Raw genomic sequence first — 23,068 nt, 5'->3', positions numbered from 1 at the left:
ACTATAAATTCTAATCTACTTAGGTCCTGGGATCCCAGCTTCACATATTCCCCCCTTGAATAATTTTATATATAACAGAATCAAGAAACAACAAAGAACAATTTTAAGCCAACCTATATGGGGAAAGTATTTTCTCCAAATTGTAAGAATAAAACCTTTAAAAAAAGTTTCTGAGTTTGGCAATTTTTTTTCTTGTAATTTAGTCTTACTTAGACGGGTGGCACAAGGCTATTTATTTGCGAGTTTAGGTTCAGAATTTGTCAGTTTTTATCAACAATCACATTTTGCTAACTTACACATCACTCTGTATATCCATGCCTCCTAACTCATAAGTGGTTTATATTTCTAACTCGTGTTAATACAGTAATGTGTATTAGTACAGTAATGTGTATTTTAGAAGATAGGTTACCGTGTGTCTGTGGGAATATTTGTGCGAGTCCTAAGGTGATGGTTGTTATTGAGAACACCATTAATATTAATATTGTATATATTCTCCATAGAGATTATCTTTTAAAATTTAAACCTGGGGCTGAAGAGAAGGCTTATGGCTAAGAGCACTTGGCACTCTTGCAGAGGACAGGGGTTTGGCTCCCAGCATGCATATGGCAGTCACTACTGCCTGTTACTACCTCTGTGGAGACAGCACTCTCTTCCTGCTCTGGTGGGCACCAAGCATGCACGTGGTGCAATATATACATGCAGGCAAACTACTCAACACAAAAAAAATTATCTTATTTAATTGTCAATCACTGAGGTTTTATTGAGTTTCCGGGGCTCTCCAAAAGTACTAGTAGGGGAGTAGACTTCCACTACTGCTGATTTTTCTGGAACATTCAGATTTTTATGCTCCTGAATTTGACAACTGTTCACATTCGATCTGTCATTTCTTCACTCCCACAAGGCTCCAGAGAAATGGCTTCAGTTTGGCCTGGCCTTTTGGCATTTAATTTCCTTAAGCTTCTTTCCCTCATCTTTTTCGGCGAGGCAGTCACGTCTTGCTTCTTCTGTAGCTGGGTCAGGACTCAAAAATATATGTTCAATATTAAACTTTGTGTAAACTTCTCAGTGTTGACCTCACACCCTCTATGACAGCACTGAGGATCCTTGGATATCTTTTGTCATTAATCTATTCAAATATCCTGATCAGACTTGCTTCTCGGAAACCTGCCTCGGCCTACGGAGTGAACTTCTAGAAGCTATGAGCACATGACCTCACCTTTGTAGCCAGTTGAACGAACAATATTGGACCACTGAGCTGGGCCAATCCAATTCTCTTTAGAGATTTTTTTTTTTTTTTTAAGCTCAAATCTGGAAAGACAAGTTAGCTGCTCAGAGGGCAAAACTAATAGGTACAGCCAGGATCTCTCGAGTTGCCATGGCTACCACAGAGCTGAGAAGTGGAGACACAGACAGTAGAGGGGCCGCCAGTGTCCCGGTCCCCGATTTTGCCTTCCAGAAGCCCGGTTGCCCAACCTAAGGAAGAAAGTTTCTCTCCTCCGCTCACGCAGTAGCCGAGTTCATTTCCGTAACTCCAACCCAGAGTCTTAAATGGTACAAATGAGATCGCTTTATGTAGTCAGTCTTTTATGTAAAATTTGTCCTCACTGGGGGCATAATTGAGAAAATCTTAACTGACAATCAAATGCCACACTTTTAATTTACTATTTGGGCGTGTCATGCTCACACCTGTGATTCCAGCACGGGATGGTAGAGGCAGGAGGATCAGGAGCTCAGAGTCCGCCTTGGCTCCATAACCAGTGTGAACACAGCAGGAGCCACGTGAGACCCTGTCTCAAACAAACCACAACAAAACTCAAATTCATTGTTAGGGGCTTGATAACGAACCCCTGGGAGTAGGTTGTGCTTCTTAGGCAGCAAAACCTGGGGCTAACGTGCTGATGGAGCAGTACCGTCAGTGGCCTCACAGGGGCAGCAAAGGATTGAGAATGTCGAACAGGTAGGCGTACGAGGCAAGTTGTTGGTTATCTCTGGGGGTTATAAGCTTGGCCACAGGCGGCAATGAATTGGGGTCGAGTTAGACACAAGCACGGGTTCAGTGAGGTCTGTCTGGGAAATACTTTCAAAGACAGCGTCTCATAGCAAGACCAGGTCTGCACTTGTCAGGCTCCATGTGGAAGCCACCGGGAGCGTGTTAGCTTATCTGAATTGGGTGTACCGTTGAGTGTAAAACACACTAGATTTTACTTAGCATATAAAATGAGTATAAAATATCTCTCATATTTTCAAGTGATTACAAGTCCAAGTGATGGTTTTAAGAATACAATTAAACCAATTTCATTTTCTTTGAACTTTTAAGAATGGAGTTACGAGGAAATTATTTTAAAACATGGGTTTCACTATATTTCTGTTGGACAAGACTGGCTCTAAAAATAGCCCAGGTTTTCCTTCCTGAATGTACTTCTCAATTTAAAAATTATTTCTGAGGAGCTGGAGAGATGGCTCAACAGTGAGGAGTACCTGTGGCTCTCGCAGAGACCTGAGCTCGACTCCCAGGGCTCATCGCGTGGCTCACAGCCGTCCGTAATTCCAGTTCCAGGAGTCTTGATAGCCTCTTCTGACGTCCCAGGGCGCCAGGCATGCACACAGTACATATACATAATGCAGAGAAAGTAAAATAACTATATGTGTTACTTCTGAGGAGCTGGAGAGGTTGCTCAATAGTTAAACACACTTGTTGCTCAGTCCTGAGACCCTGCATTTGGATCCCACCATCCACGCAGCAAGTGGCTCACAAACGCCTATCATTCCAGCTCCCAGACACTTAACACTCTCTTCTGGACTCCAGGGGTTCTCATACAGACACACACACATGCGCACACAGAGACAAATAAATCTTAAAAATTAGTATGAAGAGAAATATGTATGAGATATGCTTTTAGTTGGTTTCTTATTTAGGACAGAAATGCGCTCTGAAGTCATATGAACTTCAAGCTCATGGAACACTTGATAAAATGTTTTTCTTTGCCTTCAGTAGAATCTCTCTCCAGGAGTGTTAGACAAGATTGAGGCCTCCATTTTCTTGGAAGTCTATGGAACAAGAGTGTAAACAATCATGATCATGACTTGTAAACAGGCAGGGATAATAAACTCCTAAGTATGAGAGGCCTGAACGTCATAATGGATTCCTGAAGATTACAGTGACCATAACTTTAAGATTATTCCAAGATATGTAGGTCATCCTTACTTTCAAGTTTCCAATTTTTAAATATTTCTTATCATTATTTATATGCATGTGTTTGTATGTTTGTGTGAATGTATGTCACATGCGTGCAAATACATGGAGACCAGAGGGGGACACTGGATTCCCTGGAGCTGGAGTTACCGGTGGTTGTGAACCACTCAGTGTGGGTGCTGGGAACTGAACTCACGTCCTCTAGAAAGGCAGCAAGCGCTCTTTACCCACAGAGCCATCTCTTCAGGGCCTCTAGTTTTAGGCTTATGTGAGACTGGAAGGCAGCGTGAATGAATCACTGGCTCAGACTTACCTGTACATTATAATCCCCCTCACAGCTCCCTGCAGCCCACCCCTCACCCTGGACGGTTAAGCCTTTGTCATATAGAACCGTATTTGAGGATCAGCGCGAGATAGTGAGAGGCCCTGGAGTCAAACTGCCTGGCTTCCCGTCTTAGTCAGGCCAGTCTTTGTCCAGGTCATTCCAATTGTCCAGGAGGCCTGACTGAAACAATGCATGCAGTCACCGAAAAGAAGGCAGGCATGTAGTGAATTCTCTAGTAATTGCTAGTAACTAGAAGTTTTGTTGTTGCTTGCTTGTTTCCTTGAGACAGGTCCTCAGTATGTCGCTCTAGCGGGCCTGGAGCTCACGATATAGCCCACCATGCGAGGCAACTCACATCTTTTAAATATTCCTTCCACACAAACCCATTTTACACGTATTCTTTTGTTTGTTTTTGTTTGGCAGGGTGAGAAGGTTGAGGCACTCTGTGTGTCCTAGGATGGCCTAGCTAACCGTTTGTTTCTGCCTCCTGAGTGCCGGGATTTTAGCTACCATACCCAGGGCTGCAAGTGTTAGGTATCTATCTACCTTCTCACAAGTGTGATAAAACACAGCAAACAAGTATGTAGGTGCACCTGCCTCACCCCCTCGAAGTTATCCTCTTTCGTGTCTCTCTCCTCCGTCAAATCATAATAAACCTAGGCTAGGAGCCCTATCTTACTCCTGCCCAGCCCTGGTACCCAGCACCCAGCGCCGCTGATTGGCAGCTCTGCATGCCGTAAGCATCGGGAGACTAGGTTCTGGTGGGTGCTGGCTTTGCCACTTACAGGCTAACAGCGAGCCACCCACTCGTTCTTCCGAGGTGTGGCTCAACTCTAGAGCCCGGATCTGTCACCCGGTACGTGATGAACCCACGTCTCCGCACGGCGCATGCGAACGACTGCGGCATGTGCCCGCCAGGGGGCAGCAGAGCACACCCGGCCAGCTCGCGTCGCCCCACGTCAGAGCGGATGCCCCGCCCCGTGACCGTGACTGTGACCGTGACCGAGGGCTGCGCGGGGGCCAGGGTGCGACAGGAGCAATGGGGGAGGAGGCGGGGGTGCGGCCCGAGCTGGTGCGAGAGGCGGAGGTCAGCCTGCTGGAGTGCAAGGTGTGTTTCGAGAGGTTCGGCCACCGGCAGCAGCGGCGCCCACGCAACCTGCCCTGTGGCCACGTGGTCTGCCTGGCCTGCGTGGCCGCCCTTGCGCACCCGCGATCGCTGGCCTTCGAATGCCCCTTCTGCCGGCGGGCCTGCAGAGCCTGCGACACCAGCGACTGCCTGCCGGTGTTGCACCTTCTGGAGCTCCTGGGCTCCAGGCTTCGCGCGTCCCCGGCTGCCCTCAATGCCGCTCCCTGCGGGCCCAGGGTGCTCACCTGTCACCACGCCTTTGGCGGGTGGGGGACCCTGGTGAACCCCACGGGGCTTGCACTGTGTCCCAAGACCGGACGGGTCGTGGTCGTGCACGATGGTAAGAGGAGGGTCAAGATCTTTGACACCGGAGGAGGAGGCGCACACCAGTTTGGAGAGAAGGGGGACGCAGCACATGACGTGAAATACCCACAGGACGTCGCTGTCACCAATGACTGCCACGTGGTTGTCACCGACGCTGGCGACCGCTCCCTGAAAGTATTTGATTTCTTCGGCCAGATCAAGCTGGTTGTGGGAAAGCAGTTTTCCCTGCCTTGGGGTGTGGAGATCACCCCTCAGAACCAGGTCCTGATGACTGACACAGAGGCAGGGACCTTGCACCTGCTGGAAGTGGACTTCCCCGAAGGGGTCCTTCGGAGGACCGAGAGATTGCAAGCTCAGCTCTGCAGTCCCCGTGGGGTGGCTGTGTCTTGGCTCACCGGGGCCATCGCGGTCATAGAGCACCCCTGGGCCTTGGGGACCTCAGGCAACAACACACGGGTGAAGGTGTTCAGCGCCACGATGCAGCTGATTGGCCAGGTGGATAGCTTCGGACTGAACCTCCTCTTTCCCTCCAAAATAACGGTCTCAGCTGTGACCTTCGATCCCCAGGGAAACGTGATTGTCGCAGATACCTCCGGACCAGCCATCATATGCTTGGGGAGACCTGAGGCGTTTCCGGCCCTGAAGCCCATGGTCACACATGAACTTTCTCGTCCTGTGGCACTGACCTTCACCAAGGAGAATTCCCTTCTTGTGCTGGATTCGGCTTCCCACTCTGTAAAAGTCTTTAAAGTGCTGGAGGGTAATGGAGGGTGATGGGGACCCGCGGTCCTGGAGTTAGAAGTCCTGGTGTCCTTAGCAGTGAATAGCACCCTGCATGAGTCACTGTCATTCATCCATCCTGGCAGGAATAATGGGAGCTGCCTGGCCGAAGCGCTGGGTGTGAGACAGTTATTGAAGACTAATAATGAAATTTGTCACTTAGTGAACGTCTGTCTGTTCCCGCTGTTAGGAAATGAGTAAGTCTTAGCTCGTTGGCTCCTTAACATGAAGAGATGTGATTTCTGTTATTAGTCCCATTTCAGAGATGAGAAGGCAGATCCAGAGAATTTCGTATGATGTCCTCGAGTCGTTTGTACTGGGACAGTCACAACTGAACTCATTCTGACTGCAAACCCCTTGCTCTTAAATATGATGCCAGATGTTAAAAAAAAATGTGAGTATGTCTTATGTATGTTCCCCCTACACGTAGCTAACTGGTTAAGTGCACCGAGAACCAAAAGAAAGGGGTCTCCGTGGAGTTTCCAGGAGGAAAAGGATTGTGTTTGGGTGTCAGTCACCTTTATCTGGGATTAGTACTGATCCCAAGACTTGTATAAGAAACACAGTTGAAGTCTTGCTTATCAGGCAAGACTTATAACTATATAAAAGGTAGTCTAGTTGCTCTCCATAAAACCCTCGGAGGAGACTGTGCGCCTCCTCTACGGATCCTGTCTGGAGTCTAGTTGGTAGTGTGTGCCAATAATCCCAGCACTTGAGAAGATGTGGAGTTCGATGCCATCGACAGCCACTGAGTTTGAGGCTAGCCTGGGCTACATGACATTCTGTCCTTTTTAGATAGGTGCCAGTGTTTCCTCCTCCACAGGCACTGGGCGCACCCCTGAGTGATGTTTGAGCAGAGCCTCCAGAGCCACTGCCTGCTAGTGGCATGGACAGCTGAGACTCATCTGTTAATTAGGAGATGCCATCCCAGCACCTTCATGGCAGGAATGGTTTCGTTTGCTATGTGGTCCTCTCTGCCGCCTAAAGTCCTTTGTGATGGGAGTTTTCTCTGTGCGCTTTAAAATGTGGTTCTGACGCTGTCCGCTCAATAAACAGTTGCCTCGTCCTTTTTGAGCACTGTAAACACGTCTTGCACTGAAACATGACCTTGGCCCATGCAAGGGCTCCTTAACGCCGCAATTAAGGAGGGGAATAGGAGGAAATTTGGGTGAAGTGCTGATCCTCTGTATGCTTTATTTTTTTTTTTAAGCAAGTGCAAAAATCTTCGAGTTGAAATTGTACCGAATAACTTAAAGCTCTGAAGCAGCAGGGAAATGTTTTCTGGGGGCTGCTCTCAAAAGGTGACAGTTTGCGTTAGACAGTAATGGATACCTTGTCAGCAAAAACGGTATTCTTTTAGCCAAAGAGGCTGTTTGCTTCAGAGACAAGGTCTTGTACGTCCTAGACTAGCCTTGGCCTTGACCTTCAACTTCGGATCCTCCTGTGTCCACCTCCCAAAAACCGGTTGACAGGCTTGCACTGAAACGCCTGGGGTTCTATGGTACGGGAGGTAGATAGAACCCAGGGCTTCTACCTGCTAAGCAAGCCCCTCTACCCACTGAATTACAAAGAGTTTTAAGAGAGATATTGTATCCAGTGAAGGTCGCCCCAAAGGTATGAGTGAGATATCTTCCAAAAGATACGAAAGCTGACATTAGGAGCCCAAAACGAAAGCCCACCTCCCATGCCAGTCCATAAAAATTCATGTCGCTTTTATTTAAAAGTTATTACACTTATTTACTCGGTGTGTGGGTGTGCATGCCATCCTGTGTGTGGAGATCAGCAGACAGCTTGAGTGAGTCTGTTCCCTTCTGCCACCTTCTGGGACCTGGGGATTGAACTCAGGGCATTGGCCTTGGTGGCAAGCACCTTTACTCCCAGCTCCTCCCCCCCCCCCCCCCCCCCCCCCCTTTCCCCCCCCCCCCCCCCCCCCCCCCCCCCCGCACTGTTGTTTTCCCTGCTCCCATCACATAGCACGGACAGTAGCATCTCGGGTATCCCGCAGCACCGTTGGTCCTCTGGTGGGAACTCCAGTGGTTGATTTCTCCCGTCACTTGTTCTTCAGCTGGATATGGTGCCACATACCGATCGATAATCCTAGCACTGGATATGGTGGCACATACCGATCGATAATCCTAGCGCTCAGTTCGCTGAGGCCAGCTTGGGCTACATCGCCAGACCCTGCCTCAAACAAAATTAAATAAATTCTCACTGGTGAACGAGGGACTTCACAGCTATTTTGACGGTATAACAGCAAAACTTCTAGAGGGAAATGTGAGTTCACTGGTGAGGAGGGAAGCAAACTGTGGATCGGTCTTATAATGTCTTCCTTCCGAACCACGGCTTTTCGATGACGTTAGTGTTCGTTGACCCAATTCAAAAGATTTTTTTTTAAAAAAAAAAAATTATCAGTCACATTTTTTAGCCTACGCTCTATGGTGTATCTATAAGGGACCAGCACCCAGGGTGGTTGTGAGGCGTGGCTGTCATCAGGTGGAGAGTCAGCTGTGGGTTTGAACACCGGGCCAGCGTACCCTGGAGATGTGATGACTGAAACTGGTACCCTGGGTAACAGCTTGTCTTCCTTGGGAATAGGGTGGGTCAGGGTACACAGCAAGAAGCATCTAGGGCAGCTCTTCCTGCGAGTCAGTGTGATACGGAGCAGTTTGTCTGTTCTGCATCTCCAAGCATCCTCGGCTGAGGGACTCATGTCATCAACTTGTGACGTGGATCTAAATTTTGTCTTCTGTGCCAAGTTCTTTCAAGCACACTGAACTCCAGGTAGCTAAAGGTGTTGAGGAGTTCTCAGATAATCAAGAAGAAATGGTTCCGGCAGACCACACAGGGTGCCAACGTGATGGGGGAGAGATGGAATGAGACAAGAACATATGACCAGGAGTAAAGAACAAAAGAGACGAATTCTTCCAGGGCACCGGTGATGGCCATCTAGTGACCGCAGAAGCAAACACAGTGCCTGCTTCACGCTCTCTCATCACCTTCCACTCTTCCCCTCGGGCATTATCAGCTGATTTTGACCTCACTCTGCTCTCTAGACCTGGCTTTCTCCATCTTTTGCCTTTGGCATTTTCTAAGAATGGCTCAGAGTCTTAACTCTCTGCTACAGAAACCCTAGCTTTGGTACCGAGGGCTGAAACCATCAAACTTGCTAGGTCCTTGTTTAGACCTGTCAGGGTTCCACTTGGAGGGGGTGCAGACCCCTCTGGAGATTAGCTATATGAACTTTTGAGGAATAAGTGTAATTCCATATATATCAGAAAAATGAACAAGAACTGATGGTCACAGATTTAATGTTCCTTATGTTTGGCCCAGACAAAAGAAATACACCCTGGGGACAAGCCAGATCACAGTGAGGAGGCTCTAGGCAGAGAAAAGAACCCACTAGAGTACTTGGGTGAGGATGCATTCCTTGTGGGATAATCTTTTTTGTACACTGTGAAGATGCATCTGCCTAAAGCAGGTTGGTTTAATAAAGTGCTGAATGGCCAATAGCTAGGCAGGATTAAATAGGTGGACTTCTAGGGGGAGAGAAGGGAACTCAGGAAGAATCTGAGGTGCATTGAATTAAGCAAGCAAGGTGCAGAGCAAGTGGGACCTATGGTATGGAGGAGAGGTAACGGGCCATGTGGCAGAATGTAGATGAATGTAAATGGGTTAGTTTAGGTTATAAGAGCTAGTTGGGAACAAGCCTAAGCTAAGGCCAAACATTCATAATTAATAAGAAGTGTCTGTGTCATTATTTGGGGGGCTGGTGGTCCAAAGAAAGTCCAACAAGAATGACTCACTACACGCACTGGCTGGCCAGGAAGATGGCTCAGCCAGTGAAGGCGCTTGTCACCAAACCTAACTACCTGAGTTGGATCCCTAGGTCAGAAGAGGGCACTGGGACTGGAGGTACAGATGGTTGTGAGCTGCTTTATGGGTACTGGAAATTGGACCCAGATCCTCTGGAAGAGCAGCCAGTGCTCATAACCACTGAGCCATCTCTCTAACCCAGAGAATGGGTTGTTTGTTTTTTTAAACACTCCTTGCCCACCAAGGTGCTTTTCTTGTTCACCCAAAGTTGGATATCCCTTCTCTACCCTACTAACTCAGAACCTAAATGTCCCTTCATGGTATCGTTTCCACTGTGCCCACTATTTGCCCCTGTAGCACCCCCAGTGATGTTTGGGGGGAGAAGGAATGCCACTCTTGGCAGGACTCAGAGCCTAGGCCCACAACAAAGATGGACTGTCCACTTCTGAGTGTTGCATGATCTATGCGATGGTCCTTCTTTGACCAGCTAGAGAGCAGTCAGCAAATATGAAGGGACTTGTTTCTGAGCTGGAAGGTCTCCAACAGGGTGTGGGGGAGAAGGTTTCATGATGGGAATCAAGTTCAGTGAATTTCTTTAAATCAACTACTGATTTTTTTTGTTTGTTTGTTTTTTGTTTTTTCGAGACAGGGTTTCTCTGTGGCTTTGGAGCCTGTCCTGGAACTAGCTCTGTAGACCAGGCTGGTCTCGAACTCACAGAGATCCGCCTGCCTCTGCCTCCCGAGTGCTGGGATTAAAGGCATGCGCCACCATCGCCCGGCCTGATTTTAAAAAGAAAGAAAGAAAGAAAGAAAGAAAGAAAGAAAGAAAGAAAGAAAGAAAGAAAGAAAGAAAAAATGAAATGAGCTTGCTTTCAGAATTGCCAACGTTCTGTAGCTTTCTGGCCAGACTGTTGTATAGGACCGACTCAATGCTGGGAGCAACTTCAACAGGGAAGTGCCAAATGGTGGGCCAAGAAGACGCTACTCTTTCCAAACTTGGAATCTTCAAGGTCCTCTCCTAGTTCATTCTCTTGTCACCTAAGAGAAGTGGAAATAGCAGGAAGTGTACGCATTATAAGAGGAGATTTGTAGAATGGCTTCCCCCATAGGATTTGGGTAGGATTTGGGTGCAGAACAGGCCCTAGAAGCAGAGAAATGATAGCTGTTTCCTCAGTCCACGAAGCCTTGACAGTCCCAGTTACTGAAGACCTAGAGGATTCCTGGAGAGCTCCTGGCATCCAGTCTGCCTCAGTCTGAAGGCAGCAGAGGATGGCAGCCCCAGCAGCGGCAGAAGGGCAAATGCCCTAGGGAAGGAGGGAGAACAGGCAGACATCTCTGCCTTTCCTTGGGCCTTTTCTATCTGGGCCACCTGCTGGAAAGTGCTGCCCACTCTGAGAGTTGGTCTTCCCCCTCAGTTAATCCTCACAGGCACACCAGATGTGTATCTTCTAGGAGATTCCACTCACAATCAAGATTAGCCACTGCTCTGCCATTCCCTTGATGGCTATCTGCCCCTCCCCCCAACAATAGAAGCAACACATGTTTACTGTAGTGTTGGAAAATGCAGCTAAATATAGATCCTGAAGCACTTTCAATTAAAAAAAAACCCTACAGTTACTATTTCTGCAGAGTTGACTGCTGCCAACCCAGGATTAGTAGTCTTAGAAATTACATCATATACCCAAATTTCATTACAAAAAAAAAAAAAAAAAAACAGTGAAGGCATTACATAAGCCACAAATTCCCCTGCCAAAAAGGAAATTTTAGGGGCACACAACCAGACATGGGAAGGGAAGCTCCACGGGGTCGGGAGCGAGCACAAGGACAGCAGACATCTGCCCTCCTCATGTCTCAGCCCTCTGCAGTACAACAGGATCATGTGACCAGCTCTCCCTGTGCCCTGAGAGGACAGGAAGAGAGAAGGCAAAAGGGATGCAGATGCAGATAAATGTTGAGGTTAAGCTGAGCTCTCCTGTTTTATAATGCCAGCGCTGTATCTGCAGGGATAGAAGACAATGCTTTGGGTAACCAGGTGGGTACACTGCCAGCACTGTATCTGCATGGATGGACTACACTTTGGGTAACCAGGTGGGTACACTGAGTTCATTCTCTGCTCCTTGTTCTGTGTCTTAAGTTTCTTTTACTTAGCATTTTCTGTGCTAGCTTCACAGTTTCTTCTTTTTTATATTTAATAAATTTATTTATTTATTTTACATCCTGGCCACAGTTTCCCTTCCCTCCTCTCTTCCCGGTCCCTCATCCCCATCCTCCCTCTGTTCCTATCCTACAATCCACTCCTCCATTTCTGTTTAGGAAATGGCGGGTCTCCCATGAGCATCAACAAAACATGACATATCAAATATGCAATAAGATAAGCACCTCCCATGTATTAAGGCTAGACAGTAGGAGTAGGGTGCCAGAAGTCTACAAAAAAGTCAGAGACAGCCCCTGCTGTGGGAGCTCCTTCCACTCCTTCAGCCAATAGCCTTTAAGATACCAGCCCACTTGGGCGTGGTCTCTTATACTATAAAAGCAGCTGTAAAGCCTGGGCTAGCTCTCTTGCTTCTGGCTCTGAAGTCCAGCTGCTAGACTCTGTTCCTGTTCCCCATTCATGCAGAGAACTGTGATTTAGGACAGTGATATGTAAGTCTCCCCTAAATAAATAATCCTTTATTATATGTAATCCTGAACAAGTGTGGGATTATTTTCTACCTTCTACCATCGAGCCCCTGTTCTAGCTGTTAGGAGTCCCACAAGAGGGCCAAGCTACACCTATGACATATATGCAGAGAGCCCAGGTCAGTCCCATGCAGGCTCCCTGTTTGTCGCTGTGATCTCTGTGAGCCCCTGTAAACCCAGGATAGTTGATTCTCTGAGATTCCTTGTATCTTAAACATGCAAAGTTGGGTAGCTGGGGAAGGGATATGGGTCTGGGAAGGTTGCATAAAGATCATGAAATGAATCATATGAAATGTTCAAAGAAGTAGTAGAAAATGAGGAAAAACAGGAGTGTATACTGCTCTTGCACAGGACACAGATTCGGTTCCCAGCACACACAGCAGGTGTCTTGCATCTGCCTACAACTCCAGAGATCTTAAGCCCACCCTATTCTGCAACTCCATGGCACCTGCACTCACAGAACATAAACACACACACACACAAACACACACACAAGCTGAAAATGATAAACATAAATCTTCTTAAAAGAGTAATAGGATGTTAGGGCGACCTGGGAATAGCTTCGATTCCAGGCACACATCACATGGTCAGGAAATCCAGAATAAATCCTGACAATGCATTGACTCCGTAGGCTATTTTCACAGCCTGGTTTAGAGGTATTTGTTGCCAGTTCACATATTAAATTTTCTATGAGGCGCTATCTCTGTGGTGAAGCTTGCCAATAATTTATGAATGGTGTTGAGCACCATCCCCTCACGAAGTTGCCATCAATGAAAGACTTCCCGCGAGGATATGACCTTCACTTGGGTTCCATAGTGTCTCTTCCCGCCAAGTTAAACTCATTACCATCCTCCCTCCTGGGGAGACTGGGCTAACCCCCAGCACTCTCCTGCTGGCATATTCTGAAGCTGGCTCCTTTGGGGCTTTCAGGTTTCAGGTCCCCCGTTTAGTAAGGGGCTTTGGTTAAAGGGTTTTTTAATCTGGGATGCACCGTCCAGTACACAGGCTTGTCACTGGCCCCCAAGCAGGCTGGGTGACAGTCCTGACCCTGACTTACTCCAGACCCAAGTTGACAAGACAAATACTTCCTTATGGTCCTCGCTGGAGGTGTTCTCCTGCCGTCGTCTGTGCTCTTGCTGTATTGAGATGCTCTGCATCCTCCAAACAGGCTCAGCCGGGCCAAGGCTAGACACTGTGACCTTGAGGGCGTCACTTCTGTTCTCCTTTGCCCAACATCAGTAGCTCAGGTGGCCAAGCTCTTGTGCTCTTACCAGGGAGCGATCCAGTCCAAATCAGCCATCCACTGTGATATGTTCTTTGTTACCTAATGCTACGACAGGGTGAACATCCATGCAGGCTAGTTTTATGTCACCTGGACACAGGCTAGAGTCATAGAGAAGAGAGAACCTCAATTAAAAAAAAAAAAGCCCCCACCAGATTGGCCTGGGAGGCATTTTCTTGATTAATGATTGAGGTGGGTGGGATCATCCAACTGTGGGCAGTGCTGTTTCTGGGCAGATGGTCTTGGTGTATAAAAAAGCAGGCTGAGTGACCAACCAGTTGGGGGCCAACCCAGGAAGTTCCATCCTCTATGGTTTCTGCTTCAGTTCCTGCTTGCAGGTTCCTGCCTTGAGTACCTGCCCTGGCTTCCTTTGCTGAAAGCCTGTGATGTATGAGTGTAAGCCAAATGAATCATTTCTCCCTGGGTTGCTTTTGGGCATAGTGCTTTATCACAGCCTTAGAAGCCCTAATTAAGACAGCACTCATGAGTCCCAAATCTGAAACTCACAATGCTCCAAAAATCTAAAATGTTTGAGTTCTAATAAGTAGAAAGTTTCTAATCATAACTTCTGTCACAGACCATAAACAAAAAGCATATTTTTTTTCAAATATTGTGGAAAGGGCTGGAGAGATGGCTCAGCGGTTAAGAGCATTGCCTGCTCTTCCAAAGGTCCTGAGTTCAATTCCCAGCAACCACATGGTGGCTCACAACCATCTGTAATGGGGTCTGGTGCCCTCTTCTGGCCTGCAGGTATACATGCAGACAAAACACTGTATACATAATGAGTAAATAAATAAATATTTAAAAAAATATTGTGGAAAGTGGGCTTAAGGCACTGTGTTTACAGTGCGCAAGAAACATAACGAACTTGTTTAAACATGGGTCCCATGCCCAGATGTCTCATTATGTGATATACTAATATTCCAGACCTTGCCATGGCCAAGAAACCTCCCATCCCAAGCACGGATGAGATACCAGATTCCTGTAAAGAACACTGAAATTATGAAGTTTGGAGTAGGAAGCCAAAGAAAATATTCCATTTTTTTTTTAAAGTAGGAGCTGAGCTGCTGGGCATTAACTGAAATGATTTCTCTTCATGCTTCTTAGATACATAAAACTTTAAAGTTTACCACAATCCCAGAGGTGCTGATGTCTACAAACCCTGATGCCTATAAATGAGTAACCTGAGCCTGGGTGGATCTCGGGAAAAATAAACCAGATAGCAGAAAAACTGGAATGCTAAACTGTGCTATGCTTTTTATTCAGCGGTGGAGTGTGCTTGGGATGCCTTTTCAGCGTGGATACAAAGGGTGAAGGATAAATGGATGACGTCAGCTCACTTGACTCCTGACCTACTTTCCCCCACGGTGTCTTACTCCTACAGGCAAACATCTTCCCTGTAGCTACCATGTTTACTTAAAATCAATCACCACGGTAAATATAATCAGTGCATAGTGTAGACCCCTAGGCATATGGAAAATAATAGAATGAAGTCATGTGTTTACATATATTTACAAGTTAAATAGTTTTTTTTTTTTACTGTAGTACTTTAGTACTCTGTGCCATTAATAAGTCATTCTGCATCGTAAGCAGGGCTACAGTGCCTGACAAACCATGATGTCACCGGTCTAGCACTGGGAAATGTCTTAATGGAGGCAAGAATTTGCACCTTTCTTCCCAAAGCTCAACAGTCAGTCACCTTCTCTCGATGATTCAACCTGTCTTTCTCTGATTCTTTTTCTTTTTCCTTCCTTCCTTCCTTCCTTCCTTCCTTCCTTCCTTCCTTCCTTCCTTCCTTCCTTCCTTCCCAGGCTGGCCTTGGCAATCCTCCTATGCCAGCTTCCCAAATGCTGGGATTATAGGTGTGAGCCACTGCAACTTTTCCTTTGGCATTATTTTTTTTTTAAATATTTATTTATTATGTATACAATATTATGTCTGTGTGTATGCCTGCAGGCCAGAAGAGGGCACCAGACCCCATTACAGATGGTTGTGAGCCACCATGTGGTTGCTGGGAATTGAACTCAGGACCTTTGGAAGAGAAGGCAGTGCTCTTAACCACTGAGCCATCTCTCCAGCCCCCTTCCTTTGGCATTCTTTCCAGATTCATTTCTCAATCTTCTGCTGACATCTGTATTCTTGCAAATTCAGATACTCAGTTGTCTTACTAATTGCCTCTATTGCTGTGAAGAAGGGGCACCACGACCACGGCAACTCTTTTAAGGAAAGCATTTAGTTGGGGCCAGCTTCAGGTTCAGAGGTTTAGTCTTCAATTGTCGTGGTGGGGAAACATGGCATGCAGGCAGACATGGTGCTGGAGAAGGAGCTGAGAGTTCTGCATCTGGATAGGCAGGCAGCAGGAACAGACAGTCACACTAGGCCTGGCTTCATCATTTTAGACCTCAAAGTCAACCCGCAGTGACACATTAATTCCAACAAGGCCACACCTACTCCAACAAGACCATACCTCCTAATAGTGCCACTCCATGAGTTATGAGGGCCACACCTATTCCAACCACCACACTTAATAGTTTTTTGGTTATGATTCTTGTATGTAAAGGTTTTATTCTATGGATAAGGCGGTACACTGAGCCAATGTCTCTGGCAGGTTTTATTTAAGGAAGAATGACTGACAAGGCCCACTCTGATGGTCAGAAGCAGCCCTAACTTAATTATCTATCAATAGGCCCCTGCCTCCTGTGATACTTGTGGGAAAGGGTAGATACCCATGCTTGTTGTTTTGCATTCAATGCAGTGGCTGCACCTTAAGCAACTGCTGTTCCAACAGGCAATTCCAACTCCACTGCTACCAGCGGAGGTTCAGCAGCAGGCAGCACGGACCACAGTCAGCTGGGAGATTTGTTCACTCAGGCACACGCTCTATCACAGCTGCTGAAGGAAACTGTATCTAAATCTCTATCCTTCTATAGAACTCAAGATTCAAAAGTTTGAGGTGAAATCCTGCTAGCTCAGAGAGGCTGAATAGCAAGTAGCTAACCTTCTCTCCTTGCTTGTGTCTCCCCAAAAGGGCCATCCTTCAGTTCAACCCCCATTTAAGAACTAAGAACGCTAGCTACACACACGGTTCCTCCCTACCACTTCCTGTCAGCCAGTTGCTGACTCAGGCTCCTGACCCCAGGTTAATTTTATTTAATCAAACAAGTGTAACATGTCTTTGTGTCATTAACAAAAGCAGCAGGAGCAAACGTTACACGCCTTTACACAGTTAAAATAATATTCCACGACACCTGCCTTCGGGAGGCTACAAGAGTCATGAACGCCACTGTCCCCCACTCAGCCACACTCGTTCTCCCAGGCACGAGACTGGCAGTGAGGCCTCCCTGAGAACACCTAAGCTTCAGAAGCCATGCTCCTGACTGCCAACACGTCACAGACAGTCAGACGCGGGTCAGCCTCTCCTCTTCGGGTAAGCTGGCCCTCCGGGCATGGTGGCATTTGTGTTCTGACTAGAAGGTCTGTGGCAATTATTACCACGTACGGTGCTGTCTTTTCTTTCACAAGTATTCCGTTTTGCTTGTGTTTTGTTTTGAGATAAGGTCTTACGAAGCCCAGGATGCCCTCAAATTCATCTATGTAGCCAAAGCTAGCCTTTTTTTCTTCCTTCACCTCTGGAGTTCTGGGATTGCAGGTGTACACCATCACGCCAGATTTTTCTCAAGTATTCTGCATTGTCTAAGTTTGCCTTCTTGTGCCCTCCAGATTCTATTGGTCACTACGACTATGCTCTGCACTCTGGATAGAGTGCGTTCATCGGCAGGCATGGCTTGGAGGTTAAGAGTGCTTGCTGTTGCTGTTCTTGAAGAGAGTAGAGGTCTGAAAATATGATCCTATTTCAGAGAGTGGGAACCTGCCTCTAGTTCCTTCAAGGTTACCGTGCTTCCACCTCAAAGGTCCCACCTAGAGGAAGAGGAAGAGGAAGGAGAGAGTTCTGCTCTCTCAAGGTTATTGTCTACAGGTGTGGCTAATAGCCAGACCTTGTACTCCAGGAATAGAGAAGTAGATCTCTCTGTTTCTACCTCAAACAAAAGTCTAAGGTTCCAGCTAAATTCCAGTTCCCTTAAGGAGGTAAGGTTAGATTCCATCCAGGGAGTGGTTTGTCTATGGAATATTTTGGTGTAGGGTGTGAGTGAGAGTAACTTGTTTGGTTCTAGCAACGAATGTTTAACTGTGAAGGTAGCCCGCGACCTTCTCTGTTCATTTCCTTGCAGTCCTTTCTCTTGCTCCTACCTTTTGGGATCAGGGGTATTTTAAGCAATTGGAAATTAAACGCAGGTGAATTTCTGGAACTCCTTCCCCATACTATCCTATATGTTTCTCCGTTTTATTATTTTCATTCGTGTCTTCATATTCTTTACTATATTTCTAAATCCCACACCTCTATCCTGGCAAGAGGTATTTTTTTGTCTAGGCTAGTCCCCGACAGCAGAGGATCTGGATTCAGTTGCCAGCAGCCCCATGGAGACTTCCAACCTGTCCCAGGTATCCTTCTTCTGGCCTCTGCAGATACTGCATGCAGATGGTACAAGCATGCTTACAGGCAAACACTTATACACACAAAATAAAAATAAAAAAACTTAAGAAAATAAAATGTAAACTCTACAAGGCCTAGAGTCCTAGCTGCAGGCATCACACTGATGCTTCCAAACAATAGGATGCTGGAACTGACCAAGTGCCGAAACAGCTGCATTAAAATAATATTTTTACAATTTTTGTTTTTGTCACAGGCCTTCTTTTCCTTTTGGCAAATTGTTTATGCCACCTGACGTGGGTGCTGGAAATCCACCCCAGGCTCCCTGCAAGAACAGTATATGTCTTACCTGCTCAGCTACGGCTCCAGTCTATGCCATTATACATTTGTAAACCTCTTGGTTTACACTGAGATGCCTCGGTCCCTATCCTCTGCCTCCCTCCATGTCAGATCTGTCTAAAGATGCCTTAAAACATGAAGCAGGAGCCACTGAACAATTTATCAAAGGAGTCACATACTGGGGTCACAGTCGTCTGAAATCTCCCTTTGTTTTATCATCTTAACATCAGTGGATGAACACGAGCATGGAAAAGTTTGCCTTCCCGCAGTTCATCTCAGCGGTAATGATTCTGCTGACTGGCTCAAGGCTGACGTGAAATGATGGATCAAAAGGTACACTTGCCGCGGTGGTGACGCTGATGGCAGCAGAGAGTGAACAGGAGCATCAGGGTCAAGGCTGTAAAGGCCTGAAGGCATGAACACCCTCTGAGGAGTCCCCAATAGGGCAAAGATCAGACACAAGGTGTAGTCACTTAAATGACTTAAATCTAAATGCCTAGGCAGGAGCCACCTAGGCAACCATTTTGCCATTCAAAGACAACACTTTTCCCGATGACTTGTGTGAGCTCTTTGTGGTCTAGATAGGATACATTTTTTTTTCCATTTGCATCATTAAAATTTGTGTGTGTGTGTGCGCGCGCGCATTCTCATTTTCATGTTTATGTATGGAGGTTCTTGTTCACATGTATGAGTGTGCATGTGGGAATCAGAAGTCAACCTCCTGTGTCCGTCCTTCCTTCCTTCTGTCCTTCCTTCCTTCTGTCCTTCCTTCCTTCCTTCCTTCCTTCCTTCCTTCCTTCCTTCCTTCCTTCCTTCCTTCCTTCCTTCTGTCCTTCCTTCCTTCCTTCCTCCCTCCTTCCCTCCCTTCCTTCCTTTCTGACAGGTTCTCTCCCTTTTACCTGGAGTTCCTGAGATGGCTCTGCTGGCTGGCCAGTGAGTCATGGGGATCTGCCTGTCTCTGCTTCTGTAGCCCCGGGATTACAAACGTTACTCCTGTTCCTGGCTTTTCTTCAAGGGTTCTTGGCATCACACTCAGGTCTTCATGCAGGCAGGGCAAACATTTTTACTGGCTATCTCCCCAGTCCCTAGAGTCACTATTAGTAGTCTACTGCCCCATCATAGATTGCCATAAATTTAATGGCTTAAAATCACACAGTTATTGTCTTTCAGCTCAAAGTCCAGGTATTATGTCTACACTCTCTCCTTAGATCCCCATGAAGCTGAAATTAAAAGGTGACTGCACTGAATTCTCAACTCAAGACTGAGCTTACCTAAGGAAGAATCACTTCCAACCTCATTTAAGTTGTTGGTGGGAAGACAAAGGAACTGGGTTTCTAGTTGCCATAGGACCAAGGTGTCTGTATTGTTTGTTGTTGGCTGAGGATGGCTTGGAGAGGTTGCTTACAGGTCCTTGGCTTGTGGCCACTTCCAACTTCAAAGCCAGTAGTGAAGAAACTTCCTGGCATTAAATCTTTCTCATGTGTCCAATCTCTTTCTATAAGCCTAGAGCTTTGATATGGTCCCCATGATTGCATTCAGATTCATTCAGATAATCTCCTTTCTTAAAGACACACACATCACATGGTCACTGGAGCGCGCAGAGCACTGTATTCAAAGCAGAGGATTATGCTGTGTGCATATGCCAAGGGTCAGGAATCTTAGGCAACAAAGTGTTAGTTAGCTAGCCCATAGAGACCAAATCCCTCGAGGGCTGGAAGTGGGCAGAGAATGTTCTAGACAGTGCCTTGCCATTGATGTAGCTCAGCTAAGACAATTGATCTAGAAAACACACCTCTGCCAAACCTCACTTTTTTTATTCTCAGCACTTACCACAACCTGACATGCTACATATATGGATGGATTGTCCCTTACTTGGGTTTGGGTGCATAGAATCAGAAGTGCTACAGGTGCAAGTCTGTAATATTCATATATGCAGAATTGGGTATCTTGGCTATGACCCAAGAGTAAGTATGGAATCCACGTATGACATATGTTTTATACACAGAACTGAAAAGTACTATTTTAACTGTACTATTTTAAGATAATTTTGTGCTTGAGACAACATTTTGTGGTGAAGAATCATCTCTGGTGTTATGGTGCCTGAGAATTTATGACATTTTGAATCTGCAATTATTATAGCATATATGTATATATATGATATATACTATTAAATATGTCTTTGTTCACTACCGGACTTCCCACGATTCAATGGACCCATCTTTGAGGAATGGACTTTTTCTAGCTTATTCACTTGTCTTGTGTCCCCAGTATTAAAACTAGTGCTTGACACATGATAAACACCAAATAACTAAGAATTTGTAAGAGCTGGGGGAGATGGCTCAGAGGATAAAGTGCTTGCTGTTTACACATGAGGACCTCAGTTCTGATCTCCAAACCTATAAAAATCCCAGAACTTGTGAGAAAGCCTGGAACAGTAGTGCATGCGTTTATAATCCCGTGCACGTTGCCCACAGAAGCCAGGGAAAAGTATCAGAACCCCTCAGACGGGAGTTAGGCTGAGCTTGCAGCCTCCAAAGCGTCACACCAAACACCAAATAAACATTTGTTCTTTATCAGACCTCTAGCCTCAGGTGTTTTGCTACAGCAACCAAAAGCAAACCTTGCAGTCACACACCTCATTTTATACAAGATTTTAAAGCTTCACTTCTCCAATGCCCAGGAAAGGTAGAGGAAGCAGTGAGGAGAGAGCCATCTGACCACAGTACAAGCAGGACCTCTGAGGAGTCAAAGAAGCAGAAGGACCAGTAGGACTGCTTCAGGCTGTAGCATGTGCCTGGCAACCAGCATGCTGTCTGTTAGAGAAGTCCTTCCTCCTGGTTCTAACACCCTGGTCACACTCAGAACTCAGCTGGAGAGGCTCAAGGCCATGGAGCTGGACCTGAAACAGCAACAGACTTACCTACAGGCTGTGTTGACAGCCCATCACACTCCCCACCTTGTGTTCTGCTAACAGGGACCCAGGAAGCTCATCTCTACCACTGTTGGGTGGGATGAAGGACAGAGGACCAGCCTCAGGGCTTTCCCTTCCCAGGGTTCCTCTTCCATGCCTTCCATAGAATTCATGCTCATTGAGAATCCTCAGGAACCCAGTGTGGGTTGGGGTGTCACAGGGCATTGGAAAGTGAGGCAGGGAAACCTTACTTGATTGGCCTTGATGAAACACGCCTGTAATCTAGCATTTGAAAGACTGAGGCTCAAGGTCAACCTGGGATACTTAGCAAACCCTGTCTCAAATACCAGCAATGCAAAACAATAAAATAGAGCCGGGCGGTGGTGGCACAAGCCTTTAATCCCAGCACTCGGGAGGCAGAGGCAGGCGGATCTCTGTGAGTTCGAGACCAGCCTGGTCTACAGAGCTAGTTCCAGGACAGGCTCCAAAGCCACAAAGAAACCCTGTCTCGAAGAAAAAACAAACAAACAAACAAAAAAACAATAAAATAGAGCTATAGACACTCCCAGACCACGAAATACTGGAAACACACCATTGTGTCTGTATCAATCCCACTCTCACCGCCCTTGTCTTGACTCTCAGTGACAGCTGTAGTGGATTTTGACCCTTTCACTCTTCCAGCACACACACTCTCTCTCTCTCTCTCTCTCTCTCTCTCTCTCTCTCTCTCTCTCTCCCCCCACCTCTCTATGTCTATCTGTCTCTCTCTCTCAGAACTCTTTCTCTCTCTGTGTCTGTCTGTTTGTCTGTCTGTCTCTGTCTCTTTGTGTGTGTCTGTCTGTCTCTCTCTCACACACACATGCATACACACACAGTCACTGTACAAATTAAGCACATGTACATTTAAAACACACTTGTAATTACAGCACTCAGAAAGCCAAGGCAGCTGAATTATAAGGTTTATGTCCAACCTGAACCACATTCCAAAATACCAACAAAGGCAGGTAGGGTGATGCACATCTTTAATCCCAGCGCTCAAACGAGAGAGGCAGGCAGATCTCTGTGAGCTCAAGGCCAGTCTGGGCTACATAGCAAGTCCCAGGCCAGCTAGGACTACATAGTGAGACCCTGTCAAAAAATAAAACAAAAAAACCCAAAACACCAGCAAACTGCAAGCAGCATAAAGTTAGCGAAGAAACAGGCATAAATCTACAAACAAACAAACTCAACATAAATCAACATGGAGGGGATTTCCTAACCTCTGCTCTACATTGGAGAATACTGGCCTCTTGAAGAAAGGCTGGAAAACAAGCAAGCATCCAGGTTCTAGCATCTTCTGTGGCTCTGGTTCATTCTCCCACGTCTACCTTTAGATTTCACTTCCCCTTCTCCCAACATGTCATCATCTTTCACATCTTTGTACCTACCATCCCCTTCCTACAATGCTCTTCCAGGTCCCCACTTGCCGCCAGGCCAGTGGCGACAGCTCAGGTCCTGTGCAGGGATCCAGCGGACTCAGGTTGACAGTCCCATCAGCTCTTACAGGCTCATCTCCCTGGGGCCATTGTACTTTCTCTTCGCAAAGCTACATCTCTACTCCAGGGAAGGAATTTTTGTTTTGTTTGTGATTGTCACCCTAGCAACTATCATGGCAACACTGTCTTAGGGCTCACTGGACACTCAGCTGAATTTGATGGATGAAAGAGACTGCTTCGTGGACGCTGTGTGTAAAAGACCCCGAAACATTTTCACTGTGAGCTTGCTCTGAATATAAACAGCTACCATGTGCTGCCATTTCTGCTAGCCT

General features: G+C 46.6%; 1 protein-coding gene, 1 long non-coding RNA gene and 1 other non-coding gene across 3 annotated transcripts; 2 read left to right on the top strand and 1 right to left on the bottom strand.

The window, feature by feature from the left end:
* Positions 1-726: 726 nt before the first annotated feature.
* LOC126502530 (uncharacterized) lies at positions 727-22,851 on the bottom strand. Its single transcript, XR_007591973.1, has 3 exons — positions 22,689-22,851; positions 2,479-2,575; positions 727-1,021 (listed from the first exon to the last, which is right to left on the bottom strand). It is a non-coding gene; the product is annotated as an uncharacterized lncRNA (long non-coding RNA).
* Nhlrc1 (NHL repeat containing E3 ubiquitin protein ligase 1) lies at positions 2,591-10,209 on the top strand. Its single transcript, XM_050143586.1, has one exon. The coding sequence runs from the start codon at positions 4,558-4,560 to the stop codon at positions 5,740-5,742; it is 1,185 nt and encodes a 394-aa protein (XP_049999543.1). The 5' UTR covers positions 2,591-4,557; the 3' UTR covers positions 5,743-10,209.
* Positions 6,319-6,433, top strand: LOC126503093 (small nucleolar RNA SNORA26). The gene has a single exon (XR_007592160.1). It is a non-coding gene; the product is annotated as a small nucleolar RNA SNORA26 (small nucleolar RNA).
* Positions 22,852-23,068: the final 217 nt, after the last annotated feature.

The sequence above is a fragment of the Alexandromys fortis genome, unplaced genomic scaffold (genome assembly GCF_014885135.2).
Source record: "Alexandromys fortis isolate MF-2015 unplaced genomic scaffold, M_Fortis_MF-2015_v1.1 scaffold_1, whole genome shotgun sequence".
NCBI lineage: Eukaryota > Metazoa > Chordata > Mammalia > Rodentia > Cricetidae > Alexandromys > Alexandromys fortis.
Note: the sequence above shows the minus strand (reverse complement) of the source record. Positions and strands in the feature narration are given on the sequence as shown.

What these genes read in the sequence shown, in the direction of transcription:
- Nhlrc1 (XM_050143586.1), top strand. Translation starts at nt 4,558, where the DNA reads ATGGGGGAGGAGGCGGGGGTGCGGCCCGAGCTGGTGCGAGAGGCGGAG.